Source organism: Camelus dromedarius, chromosome 9 (genome assembly GCF_036321535.1).
Source record: "Camelus dromedarius isolate mCamDro1 chromosome 9, mCamDro1.pat, whole genome shotgun sequence".
NCBI classification, from domain to species: Eukaryota; Metazoa; Chordata; class Mammalia; order Artiodactyla; family Camelidae; genus Camelus; species Camelus dromedarius.
The window spans coordinates 5837568-5855653 of record NC_087444.1 but is presented as its reverse complement, the minus strand read 5'-3'; the positions used below and the strand labels follow the sequence as shown (position 1 = coordinate 5855653).

At 39.5% G+C, this 18086-nt stretch overlaps 1 protein-coding gene across 2 annotated transcripts in view; it reads left to right on the top strand.

The window, feature by feature from the left end:
* The window catches only part of DPYD (dihydropyrimidine dehydrogenase), a 720636-nt gene that overhangs the window by 639551 nt on the left and 62999 nt on the right, over window positions 1-18086 (top strand). Inside the window, exon 21 of one of the 2 annotated variants that reach the window (XM_064488745.1) lies at window positions 11948-12067. The exons of the other annotated variant lie outside the window; for it this stretch is intronic. Within the exon in view, the coding sequence (XP_064344815.1) occupies window positions 11948-11953 (6 nt within the window). The 3' untranslated portion in view covers window positions 11954-12067. Of the gene's footprint in view, window positions 1-11947; window positions 12068-18086 lie in introns of those variants that run through there. 2 annotated transcript variants of the gene reach the window in all.

Sequence of the window (18086 nt, the reverse complement as noted above, 5' to 3'; positions counted from 1 at the left end):
AGCTGTCCTGAAGCTATTTGAAGAATTAACTGGAGAACAGTGACCAGGTCCAAATTTATGTTTTCAATATTTGTTAAGAACTGGGCTTTGAAAAAAAAATGAAAGCAGTAATTAAAGTAAAGCTTTTATTCAGATTTCACATTAGTGAGTCCCAGTAATGGTGCAGTCTCTTGTCGACGAAGTAAATAACGTGGGTGGCAGCCTTCCAGCTGTGACGGGGTTCACGTGTAAGGCTGTGTGGTCTCTTTAAAATTCAGATAATCGAAGTATGTGACAATAAGGGAAACTTCAAGTACCAATGAAATTGTAATTGACTTTGAACCTGGGGAAGTAGAGAGGGCTAACAGGAGGGTAAGCCTCGTGCACTCTTTCGTTCCTATGTAAAGAGTTAATTTATTTCTCAGAATCAGACACCCCATCATTCGGCCTTCAAATTTCTGCAGGACCTCTAATCTTACCTTTATCAGGTGGCATATTAAAGAGGCATCCATTTTGAACCCTCATCAATATTATAGAAAAGATACAGGGTGTTCATTCAACTGAGGGTGTATACCTAACATTCTGTCATGAGTACGTAGAGAAAACATTCTGTCTTGCATTTCAAGTCTAAGTTCCTACTCACTCTATTCTAATATTCTGAATGGATCAAGGAGAGAAGTTGTCTTGTTATTTTTTTCCTTATAGCCCATTTTCATAAAGTAACTTTCTGTTTTAATTTCATGTCTCTTAAATAGAAGTTATTCTAAAGTCATCTTAGAAAGCCCAGCACTCTACTGTATAACAATTGTGGAGAAGTTAGTTAAATATGCAGTAAGTATAAAATTGGTTTTATACTGGCTATCACAAGAACTCTTGACCCAAATAATAAAATGTCATTTCTTCCTCAATCTAATGATGCCAATAAGAAAAACTACGTTCTTTGTCCTTCTCCAGGATAAAAGGGAGGGAGGAAAGGAGAGAGAGAGGGAGGAAGTGAGAAAGGGAGGGAGGGAGATGAAGGGAAATCTTAGAATTTATTTAAGTGGCATAGCAACTGAATAATGTTATTTTACTTAATTATCTAATAGATAATTCATTCTTACAATACACCTGTTTAAGATTTTAATAATAGATTTAAAGGAAACAAAATGCATTTCTAGGTGATTCTTGTCATTTTCACATTTTTCTATATCCCCTTTGCTACATTTCTCTCCAAACATATTCCAAATTCAGAGCCTCTACATAAAATTAAAATGTTATAAATCTGCAGAAATCCTCTATGGTATTTATTCAGCTTAAGCTTCTCTGGGCTTCTTGAATTTGCGAATGGATGCATCTTGCTAAATTGGGGCAGGATTTGGCCAGTATTTCTTCAAATAGTTTTTGTGTGCCCTTCTTTCCTTCCCCTATCCTGAGACTCTCATTAAACGTATGTTAGACTTTGATATTGTTCCACAGGTCCTTGAGGTTCTTTAATCTATTTATGTTTTAAATTGTTTATTTTCTCTGTTTTTCCAACTGGATAATTTCCACTGATCTCCTTTCATGTTCACTGAGTCTTTCTTCTTCTGCCATCTCCACCATGCTATGAAGCCCACCTAGAGAATTTTTTTTTTACTCCAGACACCACATTTCTCAGTTTTGGAATGCCTTCTTGATTCATTTTGAAAGCTTTTCTTTCCTGCAAGGTTTCTTATCACTCATGATCATTATATTTGTTTTTATAAAAATCGTGAGCATAGTGACAATAGCTGCCTTACAACCCTTGACCTCTGACTCCAATATCTGAATCATCTCAGAATTGAACTCCATTGACTGCCCTTTCTCTTGAGAGTCATCACAATTTCCTGCTTTTTCAGTAAGTCTGGTAATTTTTTTTATTGTTTCTAGACAGTGAGAATGATACATTGTAGAGACTCTGGACTCTATTATTTGCTAACTAAAAGTACTGATTTTTTGTTTGTTTCAGCAGACAGTTAACTTATCTGAATGCAAGCCCCAAACACTGTCCCCTCTGTACTTAGCAGCAGCTGAAATATCTTTTCAGTTATGTCGGTCTTAGCTGGGCTGCTTGGAGTCTGCCAAGCACATGCGTGGCTCAGAGGTCAGCCAGAGATTTGGATCAAATACATATGCAGAATTTGATGCTCTCTGTTTGTAGCTTTCCCCTCCCCTAGATATTCTCCCAGTTTCTAGATGCTTTGATGGTACTGAACTCTGATTTCTCACCCAGTAAGTGTGTGCATTTCTCTCTGAATTTTAACCTCCCTGCTTGGTGCTACCTGAGCCCATCCTCAAGCAAAAAGAATGTTGTCATTCCCTTCTTCTTAATATCAACTTCCCTCCGTTACTGCCTCCTCTTGGGCATTCTTTGGTGCCTTTGGATGACTTTGTATGTGTGTGTGTGGTGACTTACCTGCAGAAGAAGAGCAACACCAGGCACTCTGCCACTTCCAGAGCGGAACTCTCCAGAAGTCATCTACAGCAAATGAGAAGCATGAAGAAGCCTCACAAAAAGAACGTTCCCCTAGATACAAAACTCTCTGAAATTGCAAATTTGCGCAGTTTGAAGACTTTCATGTTTTCCGCTATTGTTGTTTTTAAATTCTCATCCAATGTACTGCTGTCTCTAAATCAGAGCAATGCATTCAGTGGTTGTGAGCAACCTGACATGATTTGTAGAAGCACAAAAGGCCCTGGGGAGTTGGAGTTGGTATTGCTCACTTTTAAGCTAATAAAGAGAAAACCCTACAATCAAACGCAGTGAAGGGTATAATTGGTGTGATACTGCTTGCTCTCAGTGTACTTCTCAGGGTCATTTTTCTTAACTGCAGAATGAAGGAAAACATTCTTAAGCACCCAGCACTGCAGTAAGAATACATACGGTTTTCCTGAGCAGTCAAGTCCAAGACGTGATGCCTGATTATTGTGGAAGCCCCTATTCAACACCGCTCATTGCAAAGAATCTTATTCTCCGGTTGCAGATACACATCACCTGAAATCAACCCATGTCTAGGAAATATATCACTTTTAGCTCCATGTACCATTAAGGGTGAATAAAAGTGTCAAAAATAAAGGAGAGCTTATACACATATTACAGATACGGGAATGTTTATACGACTTGAAAATATATCCATCAAGAAGTGCGGGCAGTTTTCACAGAAAGTGAAATATTTCAGAAGCAATTCTCCATTCTGTGCCTTGGAATACGTCTTCCCTGAGTCTGGAGAAATTTCCAGTCTCCTCTTTTCTGTCTCATGTGCTCTGGCTGATTCCTTGTAATCATTGCTTCTCCATTCAGTCACCATGGAAATGAGAGAAATTTTGTTGTCCTGTGCAGAGAACTGACTTAATAATGGAAACAGGGTAGGGATAACTGGGCATTTGTGTTCCTCAGAGGTCAGTAGCAAAACCTACCTCATCTGAGGGATAAAATCCCACGTAAGTAGTAAGTCTCCCCAATGAGGAAAAGGCCAGAGGATGGTAACACACTAAAAAGGGGTCTCTGAAGTTGAGAAGTCCTGGTATAGATAACGCAATAAAATCAGATCTCAAAGTAAGAAGCGCCTCATGTGTTTTATTTAGTGACATCATCAGAAAGTGAGGTCAAAAGAACACTGAGGAAGTTTGTAGATGGTTATAATTTGGGAGCTACTTCCAATTCTCAGGAAAAGCTAACTTGCACAAAAAAAATCTGAAGAGGTTACAAATAAGGAAGAAGAAATGAAGTGAAATATAAGATAAAGGTAAGATATGAATGTACGAAATAATAATGCCAAATGAGATATTTAATGGACACAACTTAGAAAACAGTATTATTAGGAGACCTGGAGCCAGAATGAAAGTGCAGAACAAATTTCAGCAAAATCAAGCTTTCAGTGTATTAGGATAATAAAAACAGCTAAAGCAAGTTGTGGCCTCCTACCCAGAGACAAATCATAGAAGAAGTGGTTCTTTTTTAATGACTCAGGTAAAAATTCAAAGAGAATTTTTGGACACAAAGCCAAAAGGATCAAGCTTCAAACAGGAGCCAAAGAACAACAGGTTATAAAGTTTGATGGATGAAAAGAACTATGAATCATTTAAATGATGATTCCAAGATCAGACACGTGACAGTGCCTGGAAATATGAAATGTGAAAAGCCTTTGATTTTAGAAAGCATGAAATTCGAAGTATAGTAGTGAAATCAAACAGAAAAATATGTTCCAAGTGTTAATATACACCCACGTGCTTAATAGTACCCAGCCCAGGTCGGGGTGCTCAACTATTCAGGTCAGGCAGACACTCCCCCCAAACAAAATAACCAATTGAGGCTAACTCCCCACTCCATGACCAGGTCTTGAGGAAAAGTTAGGCTAATACAGCTCTAGCTTGTTCCACATCTGTGATGACACAAGCAAAACACATTAACTTACCTAGGACAAGGGTACCTACCGTACAGATGACCTAGACATACACTCTTAATACTGTCCTCACCATGTTCTGCAGCAGACAGCCTGGCCTCAGACACCTGTCAAGCCACGTCACCATGTTGTCCACAAATGTGATCGTGATGAGATTCCCCAGCTGAACCTAAATCCTGTTCTTCTGGATTGTAATTCTGCTCATTAACCTCTAAACTAGTTCTGTCACAGAGGTAATGCAAAAGTTTTTTTAAAAAATAGGCTGTTATCAGTTATCATCAGGTTGACCTGCAGAACACACTGCAGGTTTGCCCTGCAAAAGCCTACCTCTACTATATGAAAATTATAGTTAAAGCACAGATAAATAAATGACTGATTACAAAAGATTTTCTCACATTTCAGAAGCCTTCTCGGTAGGGTTTCTTTTAAAAAAAATGGACTCCTCTAGTGTTTTTAAGTGTTTTACAGATCATTAAGTACATGGCAGAGAGGCAACGAGAAGGGATTTCTAAATTTAATGAACTAGGAAGCACTCAAATTGAGGACAGACAAAAATAAAACAAGTTATATTTAAAATTCTACTTTATCAGTAGGAAAAATGCAATGGGAATCATAAACTTGAAAAAGTATCCATTTCTCAGTCATGGTGGACCTAAGAAAGTGACAACTTGACCAAAGAACTGAGAGTGTAGATATCATATAGCTAATCATAGATACCAATATATATACACAGTATTGCATGTCAATATCTTTTCTATTGTATATGTCAATATCTATCATATGTATGCCTCTAAACATATATTATATAGCACACATCATATATTATATGTATGAATATCTATTAAATATAAGTGTGTATGTGATGTCACACCGTCATCTAATAGATACATTAATTAATATTAAATATGTGCATCTGTACGTGTATGTTTTCATATTTGTGAGTCAGTCAACTAACAAAGTGGAAACATCATTCAAACTTCCTACCTTCACATTTTACACCTAAATTTAATACTGACGTTGACCTTGCAAATCTCATTCATCTGACTATAATGTAACCCAACCATGCATTCACTCTCGGCTTTTAAATTCTTAAATCTCATTTAGAGATGGTTTAGGTCAGGAAATAAGTCAGCCGTAGCCTTGGAAAACTTGGCCAGAACTGCACAGTGTATTTTGCCACCAGAAGTGTTGAAAATGCTTCCTATGATGTAAGTGCTTCGCAGAGTTATCAGGAGGAGCTTCCTGCAAATACCAGCAGAAATGTCCTCAACTGCATTTTGATGGGAAACCAAGAAATCATGGTAATTAATACTTTTTCGTAAAATTAAGTGAGGCTAGACAAAGTTAGTTCTTAAATAACTGTAATATTAATTAAATATACTTCTTTTTGATGGGGAAAGGCTGAGGAGGTTAGTAAATAGTACGAGACAGAGTCAGATAATGTACTGTGGTAAAATTTCTTCATGAATTATTGTAAGACTTCTTCATGAATTAACTGCTTGCTATTAGGTTTTCTTGTGCAATAGTAGAAGATGTTCATTAGAATGTTTTTCATCTAAAAAGCATTTTGTATCTGCTGTATCTGTTAAACGGAGGACAATTAAATAGAAAGAACAAGAATCTGAAGATCTGAATTCTGACTCTACCATTAGCTGATTGCATGGTCATAGACAATATTTCTGAGCCTCAATTTTCTCACCTGGAGAATGGAGACAAATCTTCCTGCTGATTTCACAGAACTATTAGAGACAATCAAAAGAAATTTTATATATATGTAAAATATATTTATTCATAGAATATATATTATATGTAAGCATAATATATGTAATAAAATAAAAATATATATCAAATATATATATAAAATAAAAAGCTCCTAAATGAAGTAAGGTGCTATATAAATACATGTAAAGTATTTTAATGTTTTCTATACCATCAAGTTATAAAAGGAATGTGTTTCATAGAAGAATACTATAAGAGTGTAATGATTTGTTATTCTGAGCATCAGATGGCTGGATTTGATATCAATATTAATTTTCCATATGTGCGCTGACTTAGTTTTGCTGCTTATCTTATGGCAAGAGGCAATAATCCTAGCATAGCTTTATTCTATTGACTTTATTACTTTGTCAAAGCTAGTAATTATGCTTCTAGTATTTCCAGACCAACAACAAAAACACTTGAACATAATGCAATGAATATTGCCATGAAAAACATTTGTTATAATAACATACTAGAATTTCAGCAAGATGTGATATACTTTATTTGTGTATTTCTTACAAATAGCCCTCATTCTGTTTGAAGCCAAAGGAGAACAGGGTGGCAAGTAAAAATAACAGCTCATTCTTCTGAAATAAAATAGAAAATGAGAAAGAGAAGACCTCAGAAAGAGGCATTATATCTCAAACTATCCAGAAAGTTATGATTGTATGCAGGAATGTACTTAGATCTCGGGTTTTATTTTGTATAATAGAAATAAATATTAATATATTCATTATCCTGAGAAAATAGCTTCTTCCTGGGTACAGAGCAGAGCCTAGGACTCCCCCTTCCCCATGCCTGAGTGAGCTGCTTGTATCTCCAGTCACCCAAGGAAATTATATCTTAACTTCATGAAAAGAATAACAACAATGAGAAAAATGTCACTGAGCATTTGAACGGCCTTTTCATTCATTCATTTATTCATTGTCAAGTCCTTTCATTCAACATGTTTACTAAGCACCTGTTGTAAGCTAGGCTCTGTGCCAAATGTTATACTGTGGTGGGTAAGACAGACCGGGTTCTGGCCCTCTTGGAGATTACAGTCAGATGATAGAGAGAAACAATTTTAATTTTTAAAGAAGTTACAGTTTGTGATCACCGTCATGAAGGAGAGAAGGTATGCTTAAGAGACTATGTGGAACTTTGATTTGAGGACCGGGAAGGGTTCTCTGAGGGAGTTACATTTGAAATGAGATCTGAAGGCTAAGGAGTCAGAGAACAGTATTCCACTGGGAGAGAAAAGCGTCTGTACTATAGACTGGAAGAAGGCCTGCGTGGCCAACGCTGGGAAGAAAGGCTAAAAGTGACATCACCAAGAATTTGAGAGGCTGGCAGTGGCCACATCACCTAGAGCCATGAAGAAGAACTTGGATTATATATTAAGTGTACAAAGGAAAGCTGTCAAATGGTTTTGCACAGAAACAGTGATATTATCTAAATTTCATTTTAAATGTGTCATCACACTGCTGTGTGAAAATAGAAAGTATATAAAATCAAAATCAGAATGATCAAGAAAAGACTGTTATCGGGGCCAGCTGTGTATGACCTGGGCCGTCTCACAAGATTTCCCTCTTCAAAAGGGTCCTGCTCATGGCTTAATGCTCTGCTAACTCCATGTTGAAGTCCTTAATCATTTCTAAACAATGGGCCTTGCGTTTGTGTTTTGTATTGGGCCCCCGGATTATGCAGCTGGCACTGGCTGTCACAGAAATCTGGTTGCAAGACCTTGTTGCTGTAGACTAGGGTGATGGCGTGGAGATGGAGTCAAGTGTCCCTCTTCTGCAATGTCATTTTGCCACCAATATCAGCTGTCAGTTTGGTCCGTGTTGTAGCATTTTAATTGTACCGTATTAACTTAGGATATCCCATGCATTTAATTAATACTGGTTTTCAAAAGATTGCTGTTTTTGGTCATCCTCCGTTAGCACATCTGCACGTTACGTTTCTATGATAGAGATGAACTCCGAAGGGTGTGAAACATTTAGACTTACCTTTCTACTCCACTAATATCTACCGAGCTCAAAGCACGTGAAAGGCTCTGTGGTGTGAATGTAGAGTGATGCAGGTGTTACCGATTAAGAATTTATGATTTAGTTGAAATGTAAGAGCTAAACAGCCGTAATACTAGGCAGAACATAAGAGGAGAGTATGAAGGAGATGGCGAGCAGCATGCTGTGAGGGGTTCCATGTGTGTAGAAGGACCATTAGACGTTTTATCAAGTGTTTCTGCTTACTTAACAGGGGTTCAGTGATTTTTGTCATGACATCAAAGTGTGGAATGACATTACTGTGACATTTCATTTTAATTAAAGCCAGATATTTCCAGGGATCTCACGGTAGACATGTTCCAATCTGTAACAAGGCAGAAGATAATCCTGGTATCTTGGAAGATTCCATTTAGAAGATAAATATTATTGAGGTCTGTAAAGAAAAAAAAAGTGAAATATTTCTTATTCCTTACAAAATGAAATAGAGCTGTAAGCAAAATATTTCTTAGTATTCATCATCAGAGTTGAAAAATGAAACCAGAACTTTGAACGGTAGATGAAAATCTAATGACATGAAGAGTGAGGAGAAGCATTCTGGTTACTGTGCAGTGTATCTGTCTTCGGTTTAGGAAGTAACACGAACTGCAGGCAAATACGGATGTTTTCTCACCAGGGAAAAGCCCAGTTTGATGACCAGACTTCAAAGCAAATGTCCCGGAGGAACACACACACACACGCGTACACCCCAAACGGGAGGCATTTGGACAATAGAGGGATGTCTTTGTGCCCCAGAGACAGAGACCTCTGGCACCAAAGAGCTTAGCTTGTCATGCATCACAGCTTTCAGACTCCAAACGTTACATCCCAGGACATTTGTTACACTTTCAGGCTTCTGTGGTTCGGCCGTGGACAGAGCTTCTAGCTTGTATCTCCTGAGACAAACTCAGGACTCTGGTTTGCCTTGCACTTATCTTCCTTTTCAAACCTGTTCCTGTATGATAAGGTAGCTATGCCCCAAAGTGCTCACACGCTTAAACGTGAAGGCGAAAGAAGCCTACGAGCCCAACTAGGCTAGACAGGGTCACGTAGACAGACTCACACTCTTGGTCCTGAACATTCTCAAAGCAGAGCCCAAGAAGTGACACCTGCTCTCCAAACACTGAGCTTGAGCTAAGGCACAGAGAGACGGACACGAAGGCAAGACGGACTGGTGGGCTGAGGACACGGGAGACCCTGAGACGGTATCACGCAGCTTGGGGAGTAGGTGTATCTTACAGCAGAAGTACTTCAGAAAGAACAGGAGCTCTTGGAGTAGCCTCGTTCATCCAACTCAAACATCAGCATTCTAGCTGGGGTGGGCAGGCCCGCTCTCCTGCTCTGTGCTTCTAGGTTTTCTCCTCCCAGCCCCACCCCTCAGGCCCTCTCGTAAGTCATTGCTGCTCTGCTCTTTCCAAGACTCGTTTTCCTGTCCAGAGCCGTCAGTGCTGACGTGATCAACAGGTGTAAGGAATTCTTTCATTTGGCCTTCAAGGCTCTTTGTGATCTCACTACAACCCGCTATACCAATCTTAGTTGTGCTCTTCCTCTGCACATACAGTTTTATCTCTGAGTCAAGTGGTCCCTAAATAGGCCCTGTTCCTTCCAAACATGAGGATGGTACTTTTATAACCTTCTGTCCCTCATAGTGTCTGCTGATTCTAGAACAAGGTTCAGTAAGATTTGTTTAAACGAGGAATTAGAAGAGAGTGGAACAGTGGGTTCTCCTCCCTATTCTAAGATTGTCTTCCAGTCATTGTATTTCTAGCCAGACCTTATGGAGAGTCTGTTGTTTGACTTTTTAAATATTTTATTTGTTTATTATTGTATTATTTAATTATTTGGTTTTGGCAGTGGTGGGGGAGAGGTAATTAGGTTTATTTATTTTTAGAGGAGGTGCTGGGGATAGAACCCAGGACCTCATGCGTGCAAGGCATGCACCCTACCACTTGAGCTACACCCTGCCCCCGAGAGTCTATTGGCTGAAAGCAAAAACAAAATCAAAAACAAAACCCCTTCGTATTTACTGCAGACTGCCTGAAATGACAGCGAGGTATTGTATTCCCCTTGGTCATGGTGAATTTCTTTCACATTTGCCAATCCAAGAACCTACAGTTGGGATAATTGGTGTAGGCCAGTTTACCTGTGACTAACCTGGTTCTTATGCCCTCAATTTTTGATACCCCTTTGCCTTTCATTCTCAAAAGAGTTCTGGTTTAGATGAGAAATTGTATGGCTGCTCTCCCTAAAGACCCTTTTTAACGACAAGTGAAAAGCCTCACCCTCTACGTCATTGTGTTAGTTTTCTTAAACTAGCTAGTATGGAAACTTCAGGTGAATCTAAAAAGCAAACCAGCCACCAGACAGACAAAAAAAGCACAGAACAGACAAACAAATAAAAAACCCAAGGGGGAAAAAAAAACCCAAAAACAAAACAAATCCTGAAGGCTAAGCCATTTGAAGTAAGGAAGGATAAAACATAAGGCCCTGTTTCATTGCGAGAGATTCTCTCATCTTTCCTTTTTTCTGTTGTCTCCAAGGAATTCTTCATTAGACTCAATTTAAGCCTTGAGTTTGAGGTTTTGCATTCTCTGTTGGTAAGCGTACCTATTAAAAAGCAATGTATTCACGTTAAGTCCCTGGCATCAGCAGGCGCTGTGTATTCACCGCTAGCAGTGGACACCATGCCAGGAGAACCTGACTCCTGGTGCAAAAGGATTTTAAAAAAAGAAAAAAAAATTTGAGCAATGCCAAAACAACAATAACAACAACAAAAAACTACCACATAATTCTTTTCTATACTCTGTGGTTTGTTTTACTTAGGAAAACGGCCTGGTTTTACCCTGCAGCTTGCATTCATTACTGTGATCTTTGACTGGCAGATGCAGAGTAATAGGATGCATATTTTAGTGCTTATTATAATACCCTGTCCAAAAACAACTTGACAAATTTGTGATTTCGACAATATCTCATTTTGCTGGCTGCAGTGCTCTGTGATTGTCTGGCCCACGTGGCTTCCAGATTATGCATACCAGCAATACTTCTCATTAAAATGGCCACAGTTCACCAGTTTCGGTAGCTTGGAACGAACTTGGAATGAATTATTATACAACAAAGAGGCTGCTGTCATGCAGAACAAAAGACAAGCAAAAGAGAGCTCTGGCTTAATGAGGCTAAGTGAGTGTCTCCCCTGCATCACAGCTACTTGACGGCCTTTGAGCATGGATTTTTTTCTCCACAGGCCAGAACCTTTGGTCTATTATTCTGTGTTTATGCACCTTGAGGCTAATATACATTTTAATATGCTGCACATGGAGAAAAAAAAATCAGCCATTAGATGAGAACATGTGCACTCCCTGTTAAATTAATGACAACCGAACACAGAGATAAATTTAGGTTTTCATATTTAATTATAGCACACTGCAGTACGTTTAGCAAGGATAAATCGCACTATTATTATGCTTCATTTTTTTTTGACATCTTCTCCTATTAACGGTTGCACACTTGCCCCCCCAACACCCTGTGCCTTACTAACATCTCTCTACAGATCGTCCTCCCCTCAACATCACTGAATCTTAGCCACCATACTGAAAGGTGTATTGTTTTATTTGTTAAATGTACTGCAAGAACGACTGCTATTTTGGCCTATCTGTAGAACGAGTAAGAATGTAATTTGCAAGGAAAAATGGTAACTCACCTAAAACTACTTGAGCAGTCACTCCTCTTCGCTGCACCCGATGATAGTGATGGACTAAAGTTCTCTCTTTCTCTGATCTACCAAAGGGGTGAAGCACAGCACGTGACTCCAGACAGTTGATATTTCGTTATGACCCAGAAGACCCCTGTATAAAGAGGTAATCACAACAGTCTCAAGAAAAACCCCAGTCATTTTTGTCACTCTCTGGAACCTCCCTCTGTTGATTTTAATCTGTTTGCTATCGCGATGAGGACAACCCCAGTACTGCAAGGTTGCAGGGTAGTAAATATCCAGTGGTCTTCAAAAAAAAAAAACTAACAAAGCAATAGCAGAGACTATGAATATTGCTCTCCAGTCTTCTAAGGCCACCGAAGCAGGCACAGACGGCTAATACACCAGAAATGTCAAAATGGACTTTTCATGTGGAATGACCTGATCACTCTTAGTTCTTTCCATTTGAGGGCTGTGCCTTTACCTTGCATGGATTGAGTGTATTTGTTCCCGGTTACATCTGGAACATATAGTTACATAGTTTACTTCATCCACCAGCTAATAGAGTTCCGGTTTGCTGCCCAGAATGTAAAAGATGCGTCTACTGGATTTGTGTAAAGCAGGAGGAGAAGCACTTGCCTCTGTATCTACATAAAAGAAGCATACCTATTTTTCTGTCCTTCTGCTTTGGAAAGTCACTTGAATTATCAAAGACTTTAAAGTCAGAGAATATTGTTCCAAAGTCTGAGAGTCAGAAATTCAGCTCTCAGGTTATCCTGAAATGATCCTTTATTGGACATTTGTTTTGTGATGATACACACTGGAGTTTGACAACCAGAAAAGCAAAGCAGGATTAATGATTACCATGTAAGAAAGATCTGTAACCGGGGGTACTAGACATACTAGGGGAGTCGGGCAGTGTGTCCCGGGGGACAGCTCTTCCTGATGACACAGAAAAGCAGTCTCTACACACTTAGGAAGAATAACTCTTTTTGCCCAAATTCTGGCAGAGTAAAATTTGCAAGATGGCATATAAGAAATGGCCCCACAAAGGTGGGTTGTAAACTTCATTTTCAGAATGCTTTTTGGTTTATAAGTTTACTCATCTCAGAAACTAAACCTGTGAGCTGCCGGATAGCGAAGTTGCCCGGGAATATGCTGTCGTCCAGTGTTTCTTATGATTAAAAAGAACTGTTTTTTAGTCTGTGACTGCTTGACAGACTTAAATTCTGAGAGAGTCCTTGTAGAATATAGATGAAGATTGTATTTACTCTTTCATAGATCTTGACATGGAGTTACTGCACAGAAGAGTGTGCCCAGCTGGTACAGTCACTGGACGATGCAAAACTTCCTTACTCAGGAGTCTAGACCCACTCGTCCCTGAGGTTTCTTTGCACCATGAACAAGAGTTTCCGGTATCTCGATCAGTAATAGCAGTCATTCAAGTCACTTTTCTGGGCTTATTTACTTTGCAGTTCAAACAATTTACTCTAATTTGTCAAGTGTTCTCAGTTCCAAATACTCTGACCATTAGATATTTTGGTGTGTTTAAAGCAAATGCTGAGATAACCTCACTTCTTATATAACTGTTCTACCAAGCAGGATTTCAAAAATATACCTTGTTCCAAACACCCTTGGTAGAATAAAAGTAGCTCCTTTTTAAGATAAATATAATATTTTTAAAATAATGTATACTGTACCTAGGAAATGCTCATCTTAAGTAAAAAAACAAAATCAGGAAACTTAATTATATCTAAATATGATTCCAGCTTTGTTCAAAAAAAAAAAACATGTATATGTGGACAGGAAAAAAAAAGCTATGGTGATATCCATACATTAACTGACATTTCTGAGAGCACGCATTCTGGATGATTTTGGCTTCTTTCTTTTTCTTTTCTATCTTTCCTCAATTTCCCATTGTGAACATATATTTTTTATAGTGACAAAGTCTAAAAATGAAAGTACTGGCTTTAGAAAGTTTTGTATGAGTCTCTAAAGAATATTGATCAACTATTTCATCAAAACAGCCCTGGAAGAGCCGAATCTAAAAGAATCAAGACGATTCAACTGCCAAAAAGCAAAATCAAGAAGGACGTAAAGAACTGGCATTATTTAGCTTATAGAATAAATTAAACCGAGTTCAGCCCAAAAAGAAAGGCTAAAGAAAAACTGCTACTTTTCTTTTTAGAAAAAGATTATTATGTAAAGTTTTTTAAAAGAGTGCAGTTTTCTAACTCTTCCTTGACGAAAGGGAAGTTAAATCAATATGAGGAAGTTAAATCTGACAGAAGGTACGCTTTCCTGAGAATGAGCTATTTGGAGAGGACCGAAAAAAATCCCTAGAATCTTTTCATTTTCATTTACTTGTCTTTTCTCTCTTTTCTTTTTCCCTTGGGTCTTTGAGAAAAAGAGACATTCTCGTGAATCTGTAAACCTAAATGAGTGGAACTGTGTGAAAGATGCTGGTTTCTTTTTCTTCTCTGATGTTACCTGAAGTTTCTTTAAAATGCCTTCAGCAGAATTCTGGAGTTAGTTCATCACACATAACACTGTTAATATTTGGTGAAGTCCTACTGAAGATAGATTTTTTTTATCTTTAATGTGAAGTATGAATATTTTTTTGTCAGAAAAATGGTCCTCTGAGTGCAAGCTGATTTGAAGAACTATCTAATCGAAATTGATTTCATATTTTTTGTCAGAAAAATGGTCTTCTGAGTGCAAGCTGATTTGAAGAACTATCTAATCGAAATTGATTCCATTTCAATTTGTTTTAATTTCCATTGATTCCTAAATTCCTGTCTTCTTTGCATTATGCAGGGATAGCTCTCAGACCTTGGGTACCTCTGAATCAAATTTAGTAGCCCCTGCTTCCAAACAGCCAGGGAGGAACCAAAGGAAGATCTCCCACCTGCCATTTAATTTTAGAGCCTCTTAGTAGTTCCTTTTTTTTCAGCTTTGTTGAAACACAATTGACAAATAAAATTGTAAGATATTTAAAGAGTACGGTAGGATGGTTTGATATTCGTATACATTGCGGAAGGATTAGCCCCATAAAGTTAACACATGCATCACCTCACATATTTACTCTTTTTGTTTCCACTTTTGTGGTAACATTTAGGTCTCACTCTCTTAGCAAATTTCATTTATACAATACAGTATATCAACTACAGTCATCATTTATACATCAGATTCTCAGTCTTTATTCATTTTATAACCGAGTCTGTGTCCTTTCACCAACTTCTGTCAGTTTCCTCCACCACCCTCCCTGCACCCCGATCCCTGGCAACCACTTTTCTACTCTCTGTTTCTACCAGTTTAACTTTTCTTTTTCTTTTTTATTTAGAGTTTACTTGTGATACCATGTAGTATTTGTCTTTCTCTGTCTGGCTGATTTCACTTGGCATAATGCCCTCAAGTTCCATCCATTTTGCTGCAAATGGCAGGATTTCTCATGGCTAAATAATATCCCATTGTGTGGGGGAGGGTGTGTGTGTGTGTGTGTTTGTGTGTGCATATGTGTATATATACACATTACACATGCTCTTGATCCATTTATCCATTGACAAACACCAGTTGTTTCCATACCTTGGCTATTGTGAATGCTTCTGCAGTGAACATGGGAGTGCAGGTATCTCTCCGCAAGCCCCTGAGTAGTTCATGAATGTGGTTGCAGAATACCCAGGATGCTGGGTTTGGGTAGGAGGACATGGATACACACTGCAGCTACTTGCTGTAGGCGTCAACCATTCCTCCCTCACCATCGGTATATGTTTTGTGATGCTTCAAAGGGCATTCAGCTACCACAGCACTGGAACCTCTGGTCACCTCTAGTCATTCTTCATTTGGTTTCATTTGGCTAAAATAACTATTAAATCCCTTCCATTTGCCAGACATTGTCCTAGACAATTAGGATACATCAACGAAAATAAATCCTACCCTTGTAGAACCTATACTGAAGTAAGGGGACATAAAAATGCACATTAAGGATCAGAAATGAGAGTCTGCTAGGAGACAGGGCTATGGCAAAGGGAAGAATGGAGCAGGGCGGGGGAGTCAAAAGTATGGGAGTCAGGAGACAGGTTGCAGTTGACTGAGAAGCTGACATCTGAGCACAGATATGAAGAGCAAGCCAAGTGGCTGTCTGTGAGGGGGTTTCCAGGCAGAAGGAACAGCCAGGGCAGAAGCCTCAAGGAGCAGCCAGCAGCGCTGTGCTGGAGCACGATGGTTAGGGAGCGGCAGGAGGTAAAGTCAGAGAGGCCAGGCAGAGCGGGGCCAGGGCGCCCATCTTCACACCCTGACTTCGTTCCCTTCTAGCTCAAGAACTTCCTGTGTCCGTCTGCCTCATTGCCTCCCAAGCATCAAAGTTCAGTCTGACACTCATTTATCAAACTTCCATTATGTCCAGGACTGTGCTGGAAAATGCAAGTACTCTCTGACATGAAACCAGTCCACGCCAGTGGCACTTCCCATCCCACCCCACTTTGGATTACAGTGACAAGGTCTGCGGGTGTAACACGTTCTCAGAAGACAGCTCTCCCTACCCTCCACGTGTTTACAAAGCTCAGTGACTCCAGGCCCACTCAGCTCACATTTATGTTCAGCCTTGTAGTGGAACAGAAAACTGAACTGATTATTGGAGAAACTGATACTACAGTTTACTGAATGAGCTGCACTTTCAGAACAAGCCAGAAACATCTTTATTCTCTCTCAAACCTGCTAGATTCTATTCTTGCTTTTGGATGAAACCCTGGGCAGATCCCAGAGCTCTTCTGGTCACTGTCAGAATGTTAGAGTTAAACTCCAATTCTAGGGAGAGAAGTTTTAAATACCAGAAGTCCAAGACTTTTGAAATCCATGAATAAAACCCAGTCTCTGGGTTTGGCACTGTTTCGTTATTCTGTTGAATATCTGAAGTTGTATTAGGTTTTTCGTAATGTTTTGACTTTTCTTTGAATGATTCGTCTTAAGAAATCCCTTTGAGAATATATATTTTTATTTGTATAGCTTGTTCTCAGAAGAATGAAAAGTGCTCTGTAGTTTTCTAAAAATCCCATTCACTTGGTCAGTTGTAATTGGGAAGATCTTGGTGTTGTGTCAGAAGCGAGGGAGAGGAATCTGAGGCACGGAGACCTATACAACGGTGAGGGACCAGAAACGGCACCCATCGAAACAGGACCAGTGGCACCCCGGACTCCTCATTTGGCGCTGTCTCAGGAAATTCATCTACGCTTGAACAAGAATTGTGAATCCACAAAGCTTCAGAAGAGACATGCGATCGTGGCAGGTTTCTTTTTTTCCAAAAGGACTACACTCAATGACAAAATTAACAAATTCCTGAAAAAAGTTGAAGTGGAATCACCTTGGGGTTTTATTCTGTGATTAGTGTTACTGTATCACTGCCCACAAGTCTTCGCTGTGCAAGTAGAAGGCATCGGACCAAGTCGGCCGCTTGGCTGGAGTCCGTGAACGCTGGTCAGTGCTACGGCACGCTGACCCCCGCGCGGTCACACAGCCAGACCGGCTCGTGCTTCTCCAAATCCCTGGAAGATGCATTGCCTTAATTAGCAGACACCAACTTGAGTGACTCCCCCAGAGACTCCCAATTAACTAAGCTTCTAGACGAGCATCATTAATACTTCACTCTTATTAGTTCATAAATGTATATATGCACACACAGGCACAACACATAAATACATATACATACCCCCCCACACACATAAATACATATCTATCTATATCTATCTATCTATCTATCTATCTATCTATCTATCTATCTATCTAATCAACAAACATTCTCAACACTTTGTCACCTAAAACCCAAGCCACGTGAATATTTTCCGGGTGTACAATGAGAAGGCATGAAATGAATGTAGCTTATTAAGCAAGTCATCTTAGAAGCAGCACGCCGCACAGTTGCTCCCAAGCTTGCAGATTCCGCGTCCTGCTGTTTTCAGTCACGTCTGTTGGCGCTTGGAGCCGGCTGAACCCACCATGCCTCCTACTGCTCAGGAGCAATGCTGCCACCGTGTCGCACAGCACAGCTCGTCCCGGGGCTCTCGGGGGTCTCCTCCTGGCCATATGCTGTCTTTCAGAATGCTTGTTGAACACCGTCGTTTTCTCCCCCTGGTCACCAAGGCCAGGATGAATCTGTGGAGTCATGCTGGCAGGAGAAATGGCCCCCAGTCAGCAACAACAAACACGCTCCTTATTACTGACCCCGCCATCTGTCCCAGT